The 15055-nt window shown below is 42.4% G+C and overlaps 1 protein-coding gene across 1 annotated transcript in view; it reads left to right on the top strand.

Annotated features, from left to right (window-relative positions):
• PTGER2 (prostaglandin E receptor 2 (subtype EP2), 53kDa) overlaps window positions 1–14513 on the top strand; it is a 14821-nt gene extending 308 nt beyond the window's left edge. Inside the window, exons 2-3 of the mRNA XM_005867910.2 lie at window positions 2–661; window positions 10789–14513. Coding sequence (XP_005867972.2) covers window positions 2–661; window positions 10789–11031 — 903 coding nt within the window. The 3' untranslated portion in view covers window positions 11032–14513. The remainder of the gene's footprint in view (window position 1; window positions 662–10788) is intronic.
• Window positions 14514–15055: the final 542 nt, after the last annotated feature.

The raw sequence follows: 15055 nt of genomic DNA, 5'->3' as shown, positions 1-15055 counted from the left end.
CGGGAACTTCATCTCCTTGTTCCACGTGCTGGTGACCGAGCTGGTGCTCACCGACCTGCTGGGCACCTGCCTCATCAGCCCCGTGGTGCTGGCTTCGTACGCGCGGAACCAGACCCTGGTAGCCCTGGCGCCCGAGGGCCGCGTGTGCAACTACTTCGGCTTCTCCATGACCTTCTTCAGCCTGGCCACGATGCTCATGCTCTTCGCCATGGCCCTGGAGCGCTACCTGGCCATCGGGCACCCCTACTTCTACCAGCGCCACATCAAGCGCCGCCGCGGCGTGGCCGTGCTGCCCGCCATCTACGCCGTCTCCCTGCTCTTCTGCTCTCTGCCCCTGCTGAACTACGGGCAGTACGTCCAGTACTGCCCCGGGACCTGGTGCTTCATCCGGCACGGGCGCACGGTGTACCTGCAGCTCTACGCCACGCTGCTGCTGCTCCTCATCCTCGCGGTGCTCGCCTGCAACTTCAGCGTCATGCTCAACCTCATCCGCATGCACCGCCGGGGCCGGAGAGGCCGCTGCGGACCCACCCTGGGCAGCGGCCGGGGCCCTGCCACCCGCAGGAGAGGGGAAAGGGTGTCCGTGGCGGAGGAGACCGACCATCTCATTCTCCTCGCGATTATGACCATCACCTTCGCCGTCTGCTCCTTGCCTTTCACGGTAAGTCACTCACTCCGTTTCCACAGCCCAGCTCTTGCGCAGCCTTCTCATGCTCTCCCTCTCACTCCCACTTTTCCACCGCCACGCACACTTTTGTAACATCGTAAAAATGTGCCCTGATTTGTAAAGGTCTGTAAACTTCCCCTGTTGCTTCTCACCTTTACCCCACTTCCACCCCTCCCTAATCCTGGTGCAAGGGCCTCCCTAGGCCAGGGTTTCTCAGATAGTAATACAGTCCCACTCACTAAGCCAGCCACACTCCTCATCCTCGAATCAAAGGCCCCTTACAGTGTCCCTCTCCAGCCACTGCTGGCCTGGCTTGGCCCCTGCCACCTCTGAATGGCAATTGCATCTGACTTCCCTGCGCGGCAGTGTGCCTCCTCGTGCCCCGATCCGCACACTGGTGCTAGTTGTCTATACTTTGCCTGCTGTTTCTCCCAGGACAACAGTACCCAACCCATAGCATTCCAGCCGCCATTGAGAATGGTCCCGGGTGAGAAGGGTCCCTGTTGCAGAGCTTCAGAGCAGTCATTATTTGTTCGAAGAGTTCAACAACATCCCCCCCAACCCCCACCCCCAGTGTACAGGTTTCCCAATTTACATATCGGTAGCATAACTCTTTGTGGCCATGAAAATTCACAATACGTCTGAGATGGTAGTTAGAGGAAAAGCTGGTTGCTAAGGAGCCCCTTGCTAAGCGCTGGGATCCCTCCAGAGGGGGCATTTGCACTCTCTTACAAAACATCTTCTTGACGTCACGCTCAGAAATACACACAGGTGCTCTTCAGGTTATAATTGCGCATCCCGCACAGCGCCGCAGCAGGAATGGCTGGTCCATCTCAGGGATGGGAGAGGTAGGCGTGTCTAGCACTGGCCAAGACCGGGCGGGCCAGAGCCTGTCTGGAGAACTGAAAGAAAGGAGCCTAGGTACCGGGTGGGTGCTGTCCTGGTCTGGGCAACCTCAGCAGTTCCTTCCTTGATGCTGTGAGTTTGAGCCTCCAAGGCAGCGGTTCTCAACCTGTGGGTCGCGACCCCTTTGGGGGTCGAACGACCCTTTCACAGGGGTCACCTAAATACATCCTGCATATCAGATATTTACATGACGATTCATAACAGTAGCAAAATTACAGTTATGAAGTAGCAACGAAAATAATTTTATGGTTGGGGGTCACCACAACATGAGGAACTGTGTTAAAGGGTCGCGGCATTAGGAAGGTTGAGAACCACTGCTCCAAGGTGTACAGAGCCTGGGATGTGTCTGAGCGCGGGCTGGCCTCTTACACAGGAATGAAAACTGGAAGTTCAGGCAGCTCCACTTCCTAATCTTCAGAAGAACAAGACTGACCCTGCAGGGAGTACAGAGTTGTCAGTGACTCCCACCTGCCACCATCTTGGAGGAAAAAAGAGTCGGGCCGTGCCTGCCGTTAGCTGGTCTGAACTGTAGAAGCCGAAGAAGTAACTTTATCCTACTTCCCACCGTCATCACTGTTTTTTATTATCTTCATACGCTCATCTTCAGGGGTGGGAAAGGACACAGGGTTCTAAAAGCCCGGATATGACCCTTCCCTGCCCCAAATTAACTCCCTGTCCCAGCTACATTCTCTTCTCCCTGGTCCTCACCGTCCCCACTGCTACCCCACCCTTTGTCAGGGCAGAAGCTGGTCAGTAAGGTACACTTTGAAGGGAGTGAGGTGGAGTATGTGAAATGTACCCAGTTATCAAATGAAGCAGGACTGTGGGAGGCTGCAGTTCCCATCCCACCGACAGCAGGGAAGTCTGTGCCACAGAAATGCGATGATGTAGAAACCAATGTGGCTTCTATGGGTTTGTTATGTTTTACTCATAAAACCTATAGATTATGTTAGGAGCTAAATCAGCTTTTTAGGGTTGGGAATAGGATGCAGAATAAGTATCGATGAAAGAAAGCATTTCAAGTTCCATTAAACAGCTTAGAATTCAACCTGGGAGACATAAGTCAGCTCTGAATTGGGGAATGCCTGTCTTGGATAGGTGGGCCTTAGGATATCCGTTCTTGGAATTTTATTTATTATTCGTAAGTATGTATATAAAAATATTCCTGACCCTCAGCTACTTCAGTAACCTGGGAATGGGCTCAGAGGGAATCAGAAATGTGTGAAAGGATGGTTCTTTCCTTCCCTAAGCCCGGTAGAGGAAGAGAGCAGGAGGAAAGGGTCTCCCCTCGGAGCAGGACTGACCTACTGCATAAACTATTGTTCAAAACAAAGGCAATGATTTTCAATAGTTCCCCTGTTTTTAAGTAAATTTGCCTTTTATCATGAGGACTCCATCATCGCCACATGTTTCTTTCCAAATATATGCAATTTTATATACTTGAGTATATATGAATATATATATGTCCCCCCCCCTTCATTTAATATTAAACCAGGGGCTCATCCAGAGTTGCTACATGGAAGGGGCTTGGCGCTAAAAGTCTGGTTAGAAGGAATGGGGAGTAGGAGTTTGCTTTGCAGCTGTGTTTTTATTAGGATTGCCAGTTTATGGCATGGGAGGAGCTAGTGAGGATGATTTTGTCAGTAGATTCTTGGTACTTATTAGTTCCTTCATTTACACAGCACTTTAACCCTTATGAAATGTTACACTACCCCAATTTATTTCTTGGAGGGGCTTATCTGATAATTCACAACTCATGGCTACAGTTTGGTGCATACATTCTGTTGTTTCAAAATGCTCATCATGTGCCCCGAGGGACACTTTCCCCCTTATCCTTTTAGTTTATTGGCCCACGCTGAGACTGTGGTCAGAAATGGCCTACACCAGTCTCCCACCTGGGGCAGGAATCATTTCCACACATCCTAACTAGGGACACTATTAGACAAGGCAAAGGCTTGTGGTTACCTTTGGACATTCTCGTGTTCCTCTCCCAGAGCACATGCGCTCATGAGCCACAAATGTGAGCCACATGTACAATTTAAAACTTTCTAGTAGCCACACAACAAAAAATAAAAAGAAACAGATATTCATTTTAATCAATATATTTTCTTTAACTCATTTTATACCAAGTATTATCAATTTAAAATGTAATCGAGGTAAAATAATTATTAGTGAGCTATTCCCACTAATTTGTTTCCTTGCATCCCAGAAAATACTGGCAATTTACCCTCTCTTTGCCTGTTCCTACCAGAGCAGCTTTCTATGTCCCTTATAAGTGGCCCCAGCAAGAAGGAGAATTCACAGCTGTCTGCCCACTGGGACCCCTGCTTATGTGAGCACTTTAGGAGTACGGGGAGGAGGAGAGTGGGGATTTAGGAAACCTGTAACTACTGATGTCATGGTCCCAAGGTGTGGGCAGGTCAGAATTACTGCTTCCTCCAAAGCTCTCAGTCTAGAACAGTGGTTCTCAACCTTGGCTGCACATTAGAATCACCTGGGAATCTTTTTAAAATCCTGATTTCTGGGCCTCATCCTCCGGAAATTCTGTTTCTTTGTTATGGGGTGGGGCGCCCCACTCCATAACAAAGAAACAGAATTTCCAGAGGATGAGGCCCAGAAATCAGGATTTTAAAAAGATTCCCAGGTGATTCTAATGTGCAGCCAAGGTTGAGAACCACTGGTCTAGAAATTCCAACGTTTGGGAAGTACAACTATCAAAGTGTAAAATACCCAGAGTCAAGCTCAACCTCAAAAATCATTATTATCATCAACAGAAAATGGCTAACATTTTTACGCACGAATTTTTACATACACTAACCCAATTATCTTCATAACAACCTGTAAAATAGGTACTATATTATTCCATTTCCCACCCACAGCTGGTGAGTGTTGGAGCCAGGATTCAAAGCCAGGCAGTTTAAGCACAGAGCTTATGCTTTAATCACAATACTATCAGCGAGAAATTGCTCATTTCAGGGGTACCATATGAGAAAGTTAATCCAAAATTTCGAATAGAAATTGTGAAGATGTTATAAATATCAGGACTACTTTGCCTCTTAATTCCAACTTATTAGCTTTAAAAGTAAAATGGCAAAGACCTTTTTCTCCATGTCTGATCACAGGGCGTGAGCTGGGCCAGGTGTGCGTGGTTCCTTTTTTCTTCTCCACAGACCTGCGAATTAAAAGGCTGAGACTGAGGTGTAAGGAGATTGGATAATGTAAATGCTGCTCTAAATAGGAAACATTCAGATTACCTCTCATGTAAAGTCTTCCATTGGCACAAAACATTTCTTAACTGATTTTTTTAAAAAAGGCATGTGTTGTTTAGGAAATGACATTATTTTGGTTGTTCAGTATGAAATCCTTAATGGGACCAACAACATATTCCAAAACCAAACTGTTTATGTACTAAAGGGATATTGTATAAATTAATAAATTCCTCCTTATGTTAATCAGCTGTTGTCATCATTTCAGAGACAAATAGAAACTTTCTTCATGAAATAGAACAGAATGCAGGAAATATATCAGACTCCATTCTTGCCTCACATACTGTTTGTGTCTTCATTCCCAACTACATCAAGCCACTCTCTCACTACTTTACTAATACCTGGCGTAGCTTCTGTCATTTTAAACTGTTTTCCACATGCCATTAGGATAAAGTGCTTATAGATTTTATTCAGTTCTAAAATTTCAAGAGTGAACCATCAACTCATTCTAAAAGTGTCTTCATCTTTAGAAATTCTTTAGGGCTATAATTTCCAGGTAATACTGATTTGTGGAAATCTGATCTTTGTGATACAGAACAAATTTCAAGTAAACAATACTGGAGTTTTCTGTTAATTCCTGGTACTCTTTATGACATGAATGGGGGTTATGAAACTGATCAGTTACACACATGGAAAGTATCACAATTCTAGTAGGAATGAAAGAGCAATCTAGAAGTCTCTCTGCGCAACCCCAATGAATTTTGCTTGGTGATATTTTAAGTCAATATCCATGTAACTTAATATTTGTGCATCATTAATGATGTGTTTGGGGATTGCTGAAATAGTTTTAATACACAGTACTTTCTGAGAGAAGAAAGTTTTCCTATATGAGTGTTTTCACTCGGTATCTTTTCCTTTGCACTTTGAGATTATTAAATGGTGGTTGTGAATAAAAGCACAATTACACTGAGTTTTTAAAATGTAGACAGCAAGAACCATAGTCCTTTTTCCAAAAGGGAAGTCATGTGTTATGTCTCCACCCTTGGTTGAGTTAATCATCACTGTTTCATATTATTAAGATCTCAACTGAAAGAAAAACAGCTTTTAGGGATGGTATATTTCTTTTTTTGACATTTCAAGAGCCTATCATAGTATTAAGTTAAAGTGGGGGAAAAGAGTAGAAATGGTGCGTGATTGCTCTATGAAGACACAGTGTTTCAGGAAGACAATCGAGTCTCTTTCCACCTAAAGGCCCAGTTAACTTGCAACCTGGTCTGCTTAGTTTCCCTGGCTTCTCCTGGCTTCTATTTTGAAATTTCTGATCACCATTCCCCATCCTCATTTTGACTAAAATTTTTAAGTGTCTCAAATTATATCAAGGTGTACCAGGATTCATTTTTCTCAAACTATTCCGCTCCCTGAAATTGCACCCACTCTAACAGAAAACCAGACTTAAGACTTCTGCAGTTGCCTATGTGTGACGGGCCGGGCAGAGGGAAAGTGCATTTGGGAAAGGCTGACACTTCCTGTACACCTGCACTCCATGGTCAGGGCACAGGTCACTTGGAAATCACTTGCAAAACCTTATGTTTATCTGAGTTCTGGGTGGATGGTTCATAGTGTCCAACATTTTCTCGCAGGGTTTAGAGTCACCACCCTGGAATACACAGGCCCAGGGCTCCCAACCTTAGCATTAACTCTCCTTTGTGTCTGGCCCTGGGATCACCTGGAGCACAAGGCAGGGGACACTGGAGCCACAGCCATGCCCCTGTCTTTCCTTCTGAAGGGAAATGGGCTCCTGTTCCCTCTACCACAAAGCACCTATGATTTGGGGGAGGGGTTTCTTTAAAATATCAAATACCTGAAAAATAACCTCCCCGTGAATTTTTTTTTAAAGAATGAATTTTGCAAAGCCTAAAGTCAGGACACTCACTAATGTCTTCACAAGGCAGATAAATATATAACCATCTCTGCCTGAAATTTAGTTGTAGAAAGTGGGGGAAAGAAAAGCACCCAAAGAAAGCCATGTAGCTACTTAGATACAGCCATGGTTCTTAACAGTGACACCCGTACACCTCTGTACCACCTTTCAAAAAGAGGTGTCCGACAAACCCACAATTCAGTCAGTCCCTGGTAGATGTTATATGAGTCCCTACATCACAGACTGGCAATAGAGTAGTGGCTAAAAGAAAAATTTGGGGCCCACTGCTTGAACATGACTTCAGGGCTTCCCCACTTACCTGGAGTGTGATTCGGGACAAAGTAAGTAATCTTCTCCAGTGGTTCTCAACCTTCCCAATGCCGGGACCCTTTAATACAGTTCCTCATGTTGTGGTGACCCCCAACCATAAAATTATTTTCGTTGCTACTTCATAACTGTAATTTTGCTACTGTTATGAATCGTAATGTAAATATCTGATATGCAGGATGTATTTTCATAGTTCTCGACCCACAGGTTGAGAACTGCTGTAAGCCTTGGTTTCCTCCTTACTAAAAGGGAGTAATAATGTTTTGCAGGTCCATGTAAGGACTAAATAGAATAAGACTTAGCATCATGCCTGGCACAGGTAGGTATTCAGTACATATTAGCTGCTATATCCATAGGACTCCAAAGGAAAATTAGATTGTATGTTGAAGATCAGGAATTCAGGAAGCTTCAAGTCATTTGTTTGATTGGCCAGGCCAAGCGGGTCTTCTGTTTTTATTTCCGGTGTTAGGTAATGTTCTAAAGCAGGGTTCTCAACCTTGGCTGCGCATTAGAATCCCATGGAGGAGAGGGGACTAACGCCAGGATAGATACTCACATTACAGCCCAGATTTAATTGATCAGAGTCTCTGAAGGAGGGAGCAAGCCATCAGAATGTTTTTAACACTCCTTGGCTAATTTCAGCCAGATAAAGTTCCCATTTGCTCTAAAATTCTGAACCCACTATGTGGTTATATTGATGGTAGGAAAGTAGCTCAAACAAACAGTATCCAGTCAGTGTCAAGATGAAGTTTTTCACGGGAGGATGCAAGGATACTATAAAAGATGAAACAAACAAACAAACAAACAAAACCCACTTATTTTCTCTGTGCAGCTTTGTAGACATCATAGTCTTAATAAAGCCTAGTAGAGAGACCTATCCTAAGGAATTAAAATTCTCTTGACTCATTTACATTAGCACTTGGTATTATTCTTATAGCAAATTTATTAGTAGTATGTGCAAAAATATGTATAAATTCTACCAGCCTCTGAAGCAAAATAGCACTGAAAGATGATAATTAATTGACTTCTATGCAATGTGTCAGCCTTTAATTAAAACATAGGATTGGCTGGAGGGGAAGGGGAATGGGGAATTATTGTTGAATGGGTAGTTTCAGTTTGGGAAGATGAAAAGAGTTGTAGAAATGGATGGTGGTGATGGTTGCTGTTCTGTTCTTTTATGTGATTGACAGTCAAGTGTGGCCACAAGAGAAGACAAGAGAACAAAGTTGATTGTACTCACAGGTCCTAGAAACAGGAAGGACTGAACAACACCAAGGACCACATGGGAAAGTATTAGTGCAAGTCAGGAGGCAGGGGCAGGAGCTGGAGGAGCCTGGGCGCGGCCTTCCTTGGAGTTCCCGAGGGAAAGGCGAGGCAGGGAGGGGTGGCCAGTGTAGGACTGGCTATTGGAATCATTTCAGCAGGCTCTAGGCTGCAGGACTGGCCTCTAGTTGCCTGGTACTGGGCCCTGGCAAGATTAAGGCAGAGAAATATTGCCTCTTGAGATATAAGGCCAGACAGAGGGGCTCTGGATTGGTTAGTTGCCTATCGAAGGATTGCTCCCAGGTGAGCCCTTGGCTATCTCTAAGAATTGACCATCCATGAAGGGGCAGTCTCTCCCCAGCCAGAAAGCTTTGTAGGATGTCAAAACATCATAATGTACAGAAAATGAAAAATATAATACCGTTGCACAACAATGTGAATGCACTTAATGACACTGAATTGTACACTCGAAAATGGTGAAAATGGTAAATTTTGTTACGTACCTTTTATAATGATAATAATAATAAACCGGGATCCACAAGATCAAAAATGGTGAACTCTAGACAAAAGACAAGAACCAAATTTTTTAAAAATGCAGAGGTCGGAGAAGACATCTTACATCAAGAACTTTAAGGGCTGCTAAAGTACTAGTATATCTCTTTTCCAAGAGTAAAACAAGAAATTGTCTTCTGCAAAATATTGGCCAGCTCCTGAAAAGCGAATTTTAAGCATTTTTAACAATTTGCATAGTGGATGAAATCGAAACAAATAGTACAGAATTGCTTCATAGTCTAAAACCATTTCTCACTTCTCATTGCTCTGTCATACTCCAAGGAGACCAGGAACTGAAAACCTGACTCATCTTCACGCATGAAGCCGTGACACTAGAATGCCAGGCCCTCCTCACACTGCCCATCTGCTAGCCAGTGCAGTGTTACCAAAGTCTTTGGCAAAACTAGCTTATAAACTCAGACTTTTCTGCTACCGAGTGCTCGTGTGTGTGTGTGTGTGTGTGTGTGTGTGTGTGTGTGCGCGCGCGCGCGCCCATGGGTATGGTGACTAATATATCTTAATCTACCAGACTTACATACAATGTTATCCTGAATTTCTAAACTCCAAAATCACTCCTTAAAGACACCGTATAAGTCCTGTATATTTCTCATCCAAAATAATTCAGCTGCCAAGAAAATTATTGCCTCATTGCATATCCCCACCTAACTTTCTCTTCTCTCTATAATCAGGGAATCCACCATCAGTCTTCTTTTTCCTTACTCATCTGCCAAGTCTTTTCTCCACTCCCTATGCCAAGATTCTCTGGCATAAACACCTGTGGCTGCCAAACCTTCCTGCTATTGTCCTAACATAAGCAACTCGAACAGGACCACTCTTCCCCCTCCCTGCAGTTTGCTTTGTATATCCATTCGTCAGATGCCTACAGCGTAAGCAGGAGAGAAGGAAATAAAACATTCCTTCCTCTGGTGAAGGAGAGTGGAAGAAAGAAGGAATAGCTTTCTAACTCGTGGGCTCCTGTTGGCAAGAAAGTCCCTGGAACATTATAAAGTGGTTTTAAATGACTGGGTGTGATTTACATCTGTTTTCCTCTTTTCTGTACGCTGTGTGGGAGTGTTTGATCTTTATCGTGCACGTACAGTTCCGTTCCTTTGAATCTGACCAAAAAGTTGTGTTGCTCCCTAAACATCTAAGACATCCAATGAGAGCTGCGTCCCAGCATGAAAACATTGGCCCACATGTAAAGATGGGTCAGCCTCTCAGTGTTTAAGACGTTGCTCTGAAGACCTTTGCTGTAACATCGGCGACCTGGATGGAGCACATGGTGAGCAAAGCACCGGTGCCAAGGGAGCTGGCACTTGTGTCTTGACTCCACCACCAAACAGCCCTGGGTACTTGGGCGAGTCGCCGAACTTCTCTGCACCTCGGGGTCCTCATTGGTGAAATGGAGAGAATAACTAACACTGTGGGGCACTTAGTAAGTGAGCACTGTTTTACACAGCTTATACAGATTACTTCCTATCCTCTTCCCAGCTAAGCAGTGGGTATTGTTGCTATTACCACCTATTCTATACAGATGTCACTGAGGCACAAAGAGGTTAGAATTTTACTTCTGGTCCCAAAGCTATATATGGAGCCCGGGTTCAAACCAGGCAGCCCAGTGGCCAGAATCCATGCTCTGTTGTGTTTCCTCCTGCACTGAATTGTGATCATCAAATCAGATTATCTGGAAGTGAATGTAACATGTTGATATTAACTTTCCTGAAGTTCATTTCCTCATCCACCAAAAGGAGACAATACTTCTGTTTCAGGGTTTTTGAAAGGCATAAACCTACGGAAGAAGAGTGAGAATTTGCTATCCACCTTTCACCACCACCACCACACACACAACAGGTTTTGTTTTAAGTCTGAAGAAATTGCATATGGTCTAAACCTGTCTACTGCGATCATGTAAAACTAACATCATTTTCCCCTTTTGCTTCTTACAGATTTTTGCATATATGAATGAAACCTCTTCCCGAAAAGAAAAGTGGGACCTCCAAGCACTTAGATTTTTATCAGCCAATCCGATCATCAACCCTTGGGTCTTTGCCATCCTGAGGCCCCCTGTTCTGAGACTAATGCGTTCGGTCCTCTGTTGTCGGGCTTCATTAAGAACACAAGATGCAACAGAAACTTCCTGTTCTACACGGTCAAATGCCAGTAAACACACTGACCTTTGTGGACAATAGCTAAGAAGTGCTTAGTTAGCCAGCATCTGGAAGATCATTCTGAAATGGTTCCTTGGAGAAATGAGAAAAGTAGTTTGTAAACAAAATGAAGCTACCCTAATAAGACAGAGGAAATCAACATTTCAGCAGTGGTTTAGGCTGCAGAGGAGCTGACAAGCACTTCCTGGAAGGTGTCAGGAGGAGCTATGGAAATCCACCCTCCGTGAGCACGTTAGTTACAATGGCCTTTAGAGGAACAACCAACTGCATTAAAGATTGGTTGCCTTTTGATTGAAGCTTTCCTGTTGAATGAGAAAGCATGTGGTTTGTAATCTGTTTAAAGCCTGAGTTACTGTGTGTTTTCCATTTTACTCTTCTGTGTTACTACTGTTATAAACATACAGTGCACAGTCAGACCAGGTAAAACTTCATATGTGTTTTCTAGGAAGTGGATATGTGGGAGCAACCAAGCCTCGTGTTCTGTCATTGCTTAACAAACCCTTTCTTTGGACAATGTGTTTGCGCATCATAGGCACTTTGTAGTATAATGTGTGTGTGTGTTGGGGGGGCGTGCGGGGGGAGCGCTCTCTCCTCACTGCGGTATTACTAGTAGAAGAGTAGACTCAGTTGGTTAATGTCAGTTTTTTCACTGGTCCTCCGGAAGCTGTGTGTCAAAGTATCAGATTATTTATTTTATAATGTCCAATAGTAATTAAGAAAGCGTTAAAAATTTTCCAAGAAATAATAGACTAGTAAGAGAGTTGATTCTGATTAATACTCTTCATTCTATTTCCAGGGGAGAGTATATGTCGCTATGTCTGAAGCCACGTATTTAGGGTTAAAAACTGAAAAATCTAGTCAATTCTTCAGATACACTGGAACCCTTTTAATGCTGGTGTTGAGGCCATGACTAACATCTACTTTATAAGATGATTGTGTTGTAGCAAAATTCATCTGCCCATATTTTTATCCAGGAAACATGGTTAACTAATACTACATAGGAAATCCTGTGTCAGTGAGTCATATCTTTATATATTTCTACATCTAAATGTTTGGCCTGGTGTAAACTCAGCATCAAACTATTTCAGTGAATTTGCACTGTTTAATCATATCTTAGTTACTGTGTAAACTCATCTGAAATGTTACAAAAATAAACGATAAAACAAAAACTTAAAAATGAAATAGTATTTGCTAAATCCTCCCAAATAACATTTAATAGCTAGAATAGATATAATATTTTTTCAATGAGATAAAAATAGAAAAAAATTTAACTTGGCAGGTTTTTAAAGTATGGTTGCATTGTAAATTAGAGTTTAAAATATTCAATATAGTACTTGGTACTAGAGGATTTTTTTTCCTTCCACCATGATCTTCCAAGTACTAGAACCATCTTTTTTTTTTTTTCTAGTGAGTGTTATTACAAGATAGCTGTTATAAAAAAAACAAAAAGGGATGTTAGTTTTTTCCAAAATCTCATTGAGTTGCTTACGTAAAAACATTTCCTATAAGTAGTTATCAAACTAGATGATCACTTGGGAGTTTTTTTCAAACCATTCTAGGCACCAGTGTATTTGACACAATCTATGTCAAATCAGCTCTTATTTTAAAAAGAATAAATAAATGATTTGCTTTTCTACTAATTTAAACAACCCAGGCAAAATTTAACTTAACTAAAATCTGCACATGTAAATAAATCTTCCCTGTCTACCAAGTAGAACTAATTAAGCTCCTGGGTAATTCCTAAACATAAAATTCTGAGGTTACTTTGAATCTGGAAGATTGAATTCTTTCATTAGATGGGCTTTTTTCCCTCCAAATGAAAATGTTAACTACATTCCTTCACCCCACCTCCCCCCCCCAAAAAAAATCTGGAATAATGCCTGATAACTTTTTTTTAAAAGCAAACTTGGACATAATATCACTAGGGGTGATATTAATAATTAATAAAATAATTCACTCTGGCAGCCAAAAAAAAAAAAAACAACAGTTTAAGCTATTTATTTAAGAACTGGTAGATCTCTAGAGCTTTATTTCCTAGTTTACTCCTGTTTCTTGCACTGTGTTAAATGACTATTTCGTTTGCACTGATATATACATAGAAGGAATTGAAGATAAAAATCCTATGTAATAGTCATTCACCTACTATGAATGGTAATTTAAAGGCAACAGAAAAGTTTACTAGGATTAGATATATGTGGATATTTCTTTTTTAAAAAATCCCACCTCATCAGACATACTTGTTTAGGTTTACTGAGTCATTTTCAAGTTAAATGAAAAACACTGAATTTAGCCTGGTATAGTAAAGAACCAAATTGTGATGAAAGAAGACCTAGATTTTAGTCTTTGCCCTCGACAGGCAGTGGAATGAAAAGGGAGAAAGAAAGTATAGTGGATATTCACCTCAAAATGCCAGCCCCAACTTTAGGTGTCCAGAAGCGGGCCAAAGCAGTCTGTTCTGAGCTGAATTATTGCTGGACAGTTCACTGTGCCCCCAGGTCATCTTTCCTAGGAAAGAACGGGGAAATTCTCATCCTAAATTGTGGCCTCGAATCTCCAAAGATACTGTAGGGACCCGAGTTTGCTTAGAAGCTATAGAAAGCCTCTCCAGAAGACCTGAACCTCAGAGAGTTTGAACCCAGAATCAGACCTAGAACCAGACCAAAGCTCTAGAAACAGCACCCACCCCAAATCGCCATGCTGGCTGAGGCAGCAAGCCCTGAGCAGCAGGGAGGGCAAAGCCGAGCCACATCATTACATTCTCAGTGTAATTCAGTTAAACTGGTAGCGCCCCTGCCTGCTCCTGTCAATGCACATTGAGAGGAAGATTGTCCTCATGTTAACATAATGTCATTTCTGATTTGAACCAAGAAAAAAAACACTGTACTCAGGTTTAGAATTTGATGACTTAGAAAGTCAGGCTAAGACAATTAGCTAGCACTTGAGCAGAGGTTTATTTATTTCACTTCTCCAAATGTAGTGGTTTAAGCCAATCAAATGGTTTTCTGAATCTGAGAAGAATCCCTACTTGAGCTGTTCACAGAGAGAGAAGCAGTCTTGTCTGCAAATGAGTGATTTCTATATATGGACTTACAAAGCCCTCTTATACAGGTGGTGTTGCAACTTGAATATTTGATGTCTATTTTCTGTCTTCATCAAACACTTAACTCCATTGGATTTCCTCTCCAAGGGCACATTTATAACATACCTCCAATCACTAACAGCATTATAATTGATTGCTTTTAAATTTACAAAGTATTTGATTGCCTGAGTGAAATACACTATGGAAGTAAATGTTGTTTTAGCAATTCCCCAACGCTATAGTCTAACTTATACAGGGGGCCAAGGCCATGCATTGGGCATTAATTTTTTATTTCAGAAAGTTACTCGTTTTGTGCTGGTAGATTGTGTGATTTTTTTTTTATTGTAAGTAAATTTCCTTGAATTATATTTTTTTATTTACTGTACAATGTCTGTACTATTAAAGGTCCGTTTGAGTGGTTTAATTCTGCGATATTCGTGTTTCATTTGTTAAAATCTGCCAAGAGTCAAATACATCAGTGAGGATTCCAACAGACGGAGATTACACACTCAAAAGGGTGACTTGGGACGGTTGGATGAAAGGAATATTTGCAGAGAAGGAGAGGGAAGGATCCCTTGCAGCTGTTATCACTCATAAGCCAGAGGCACAAGGGAGGAGCAGTTTCTGGAAACCAGTGAGAGCTGTAGGAGGTTCCATCCAGCAGGCGCTATGGCCTTCAGCAGGGAAGCACAGTTGCTGCCACCACAGGGCGAAAATGAAGGGACTACCTTCCTGGACGATCTCTCCTCCTACTCTCTGTTAGTCTGCTTGTCCCTCCCATTGGCCAAACCCAACCTTAATCCAGACAGTACAAGGAACCTGGGTAATGAAGCCTGGAGTATGAGTGGAGAGTAGACTTAGAGGGACAAATGGAGAATATCCAGCATAAGTAGATTTAAAATACATGTCGTTTTTTTTGTTCTGTTTTTTTGTTGTTGTGGTTTTTTGTTTTTTTAGTTATACCAA

The sequence above is a fragment of the Myotis brandtii genome, unplaced genomic scaffold (assembly GCF_000412655.1).
Source record: "Myotis brandtii unplaced genomic scaffold, ASM41265v1 scaffold253, whole genome shotgun sequence".
In the NCBI taxonomy this organism is placed as follows: Eukaryota; Metazoa; Chordata; class Mammalia; order Chiroptera; family Vespertilionidae; genus Myotis; species Myotis brandtii.
This window is presented reverse-complemented; position numbering and strand designations above follow the sequence as displayed.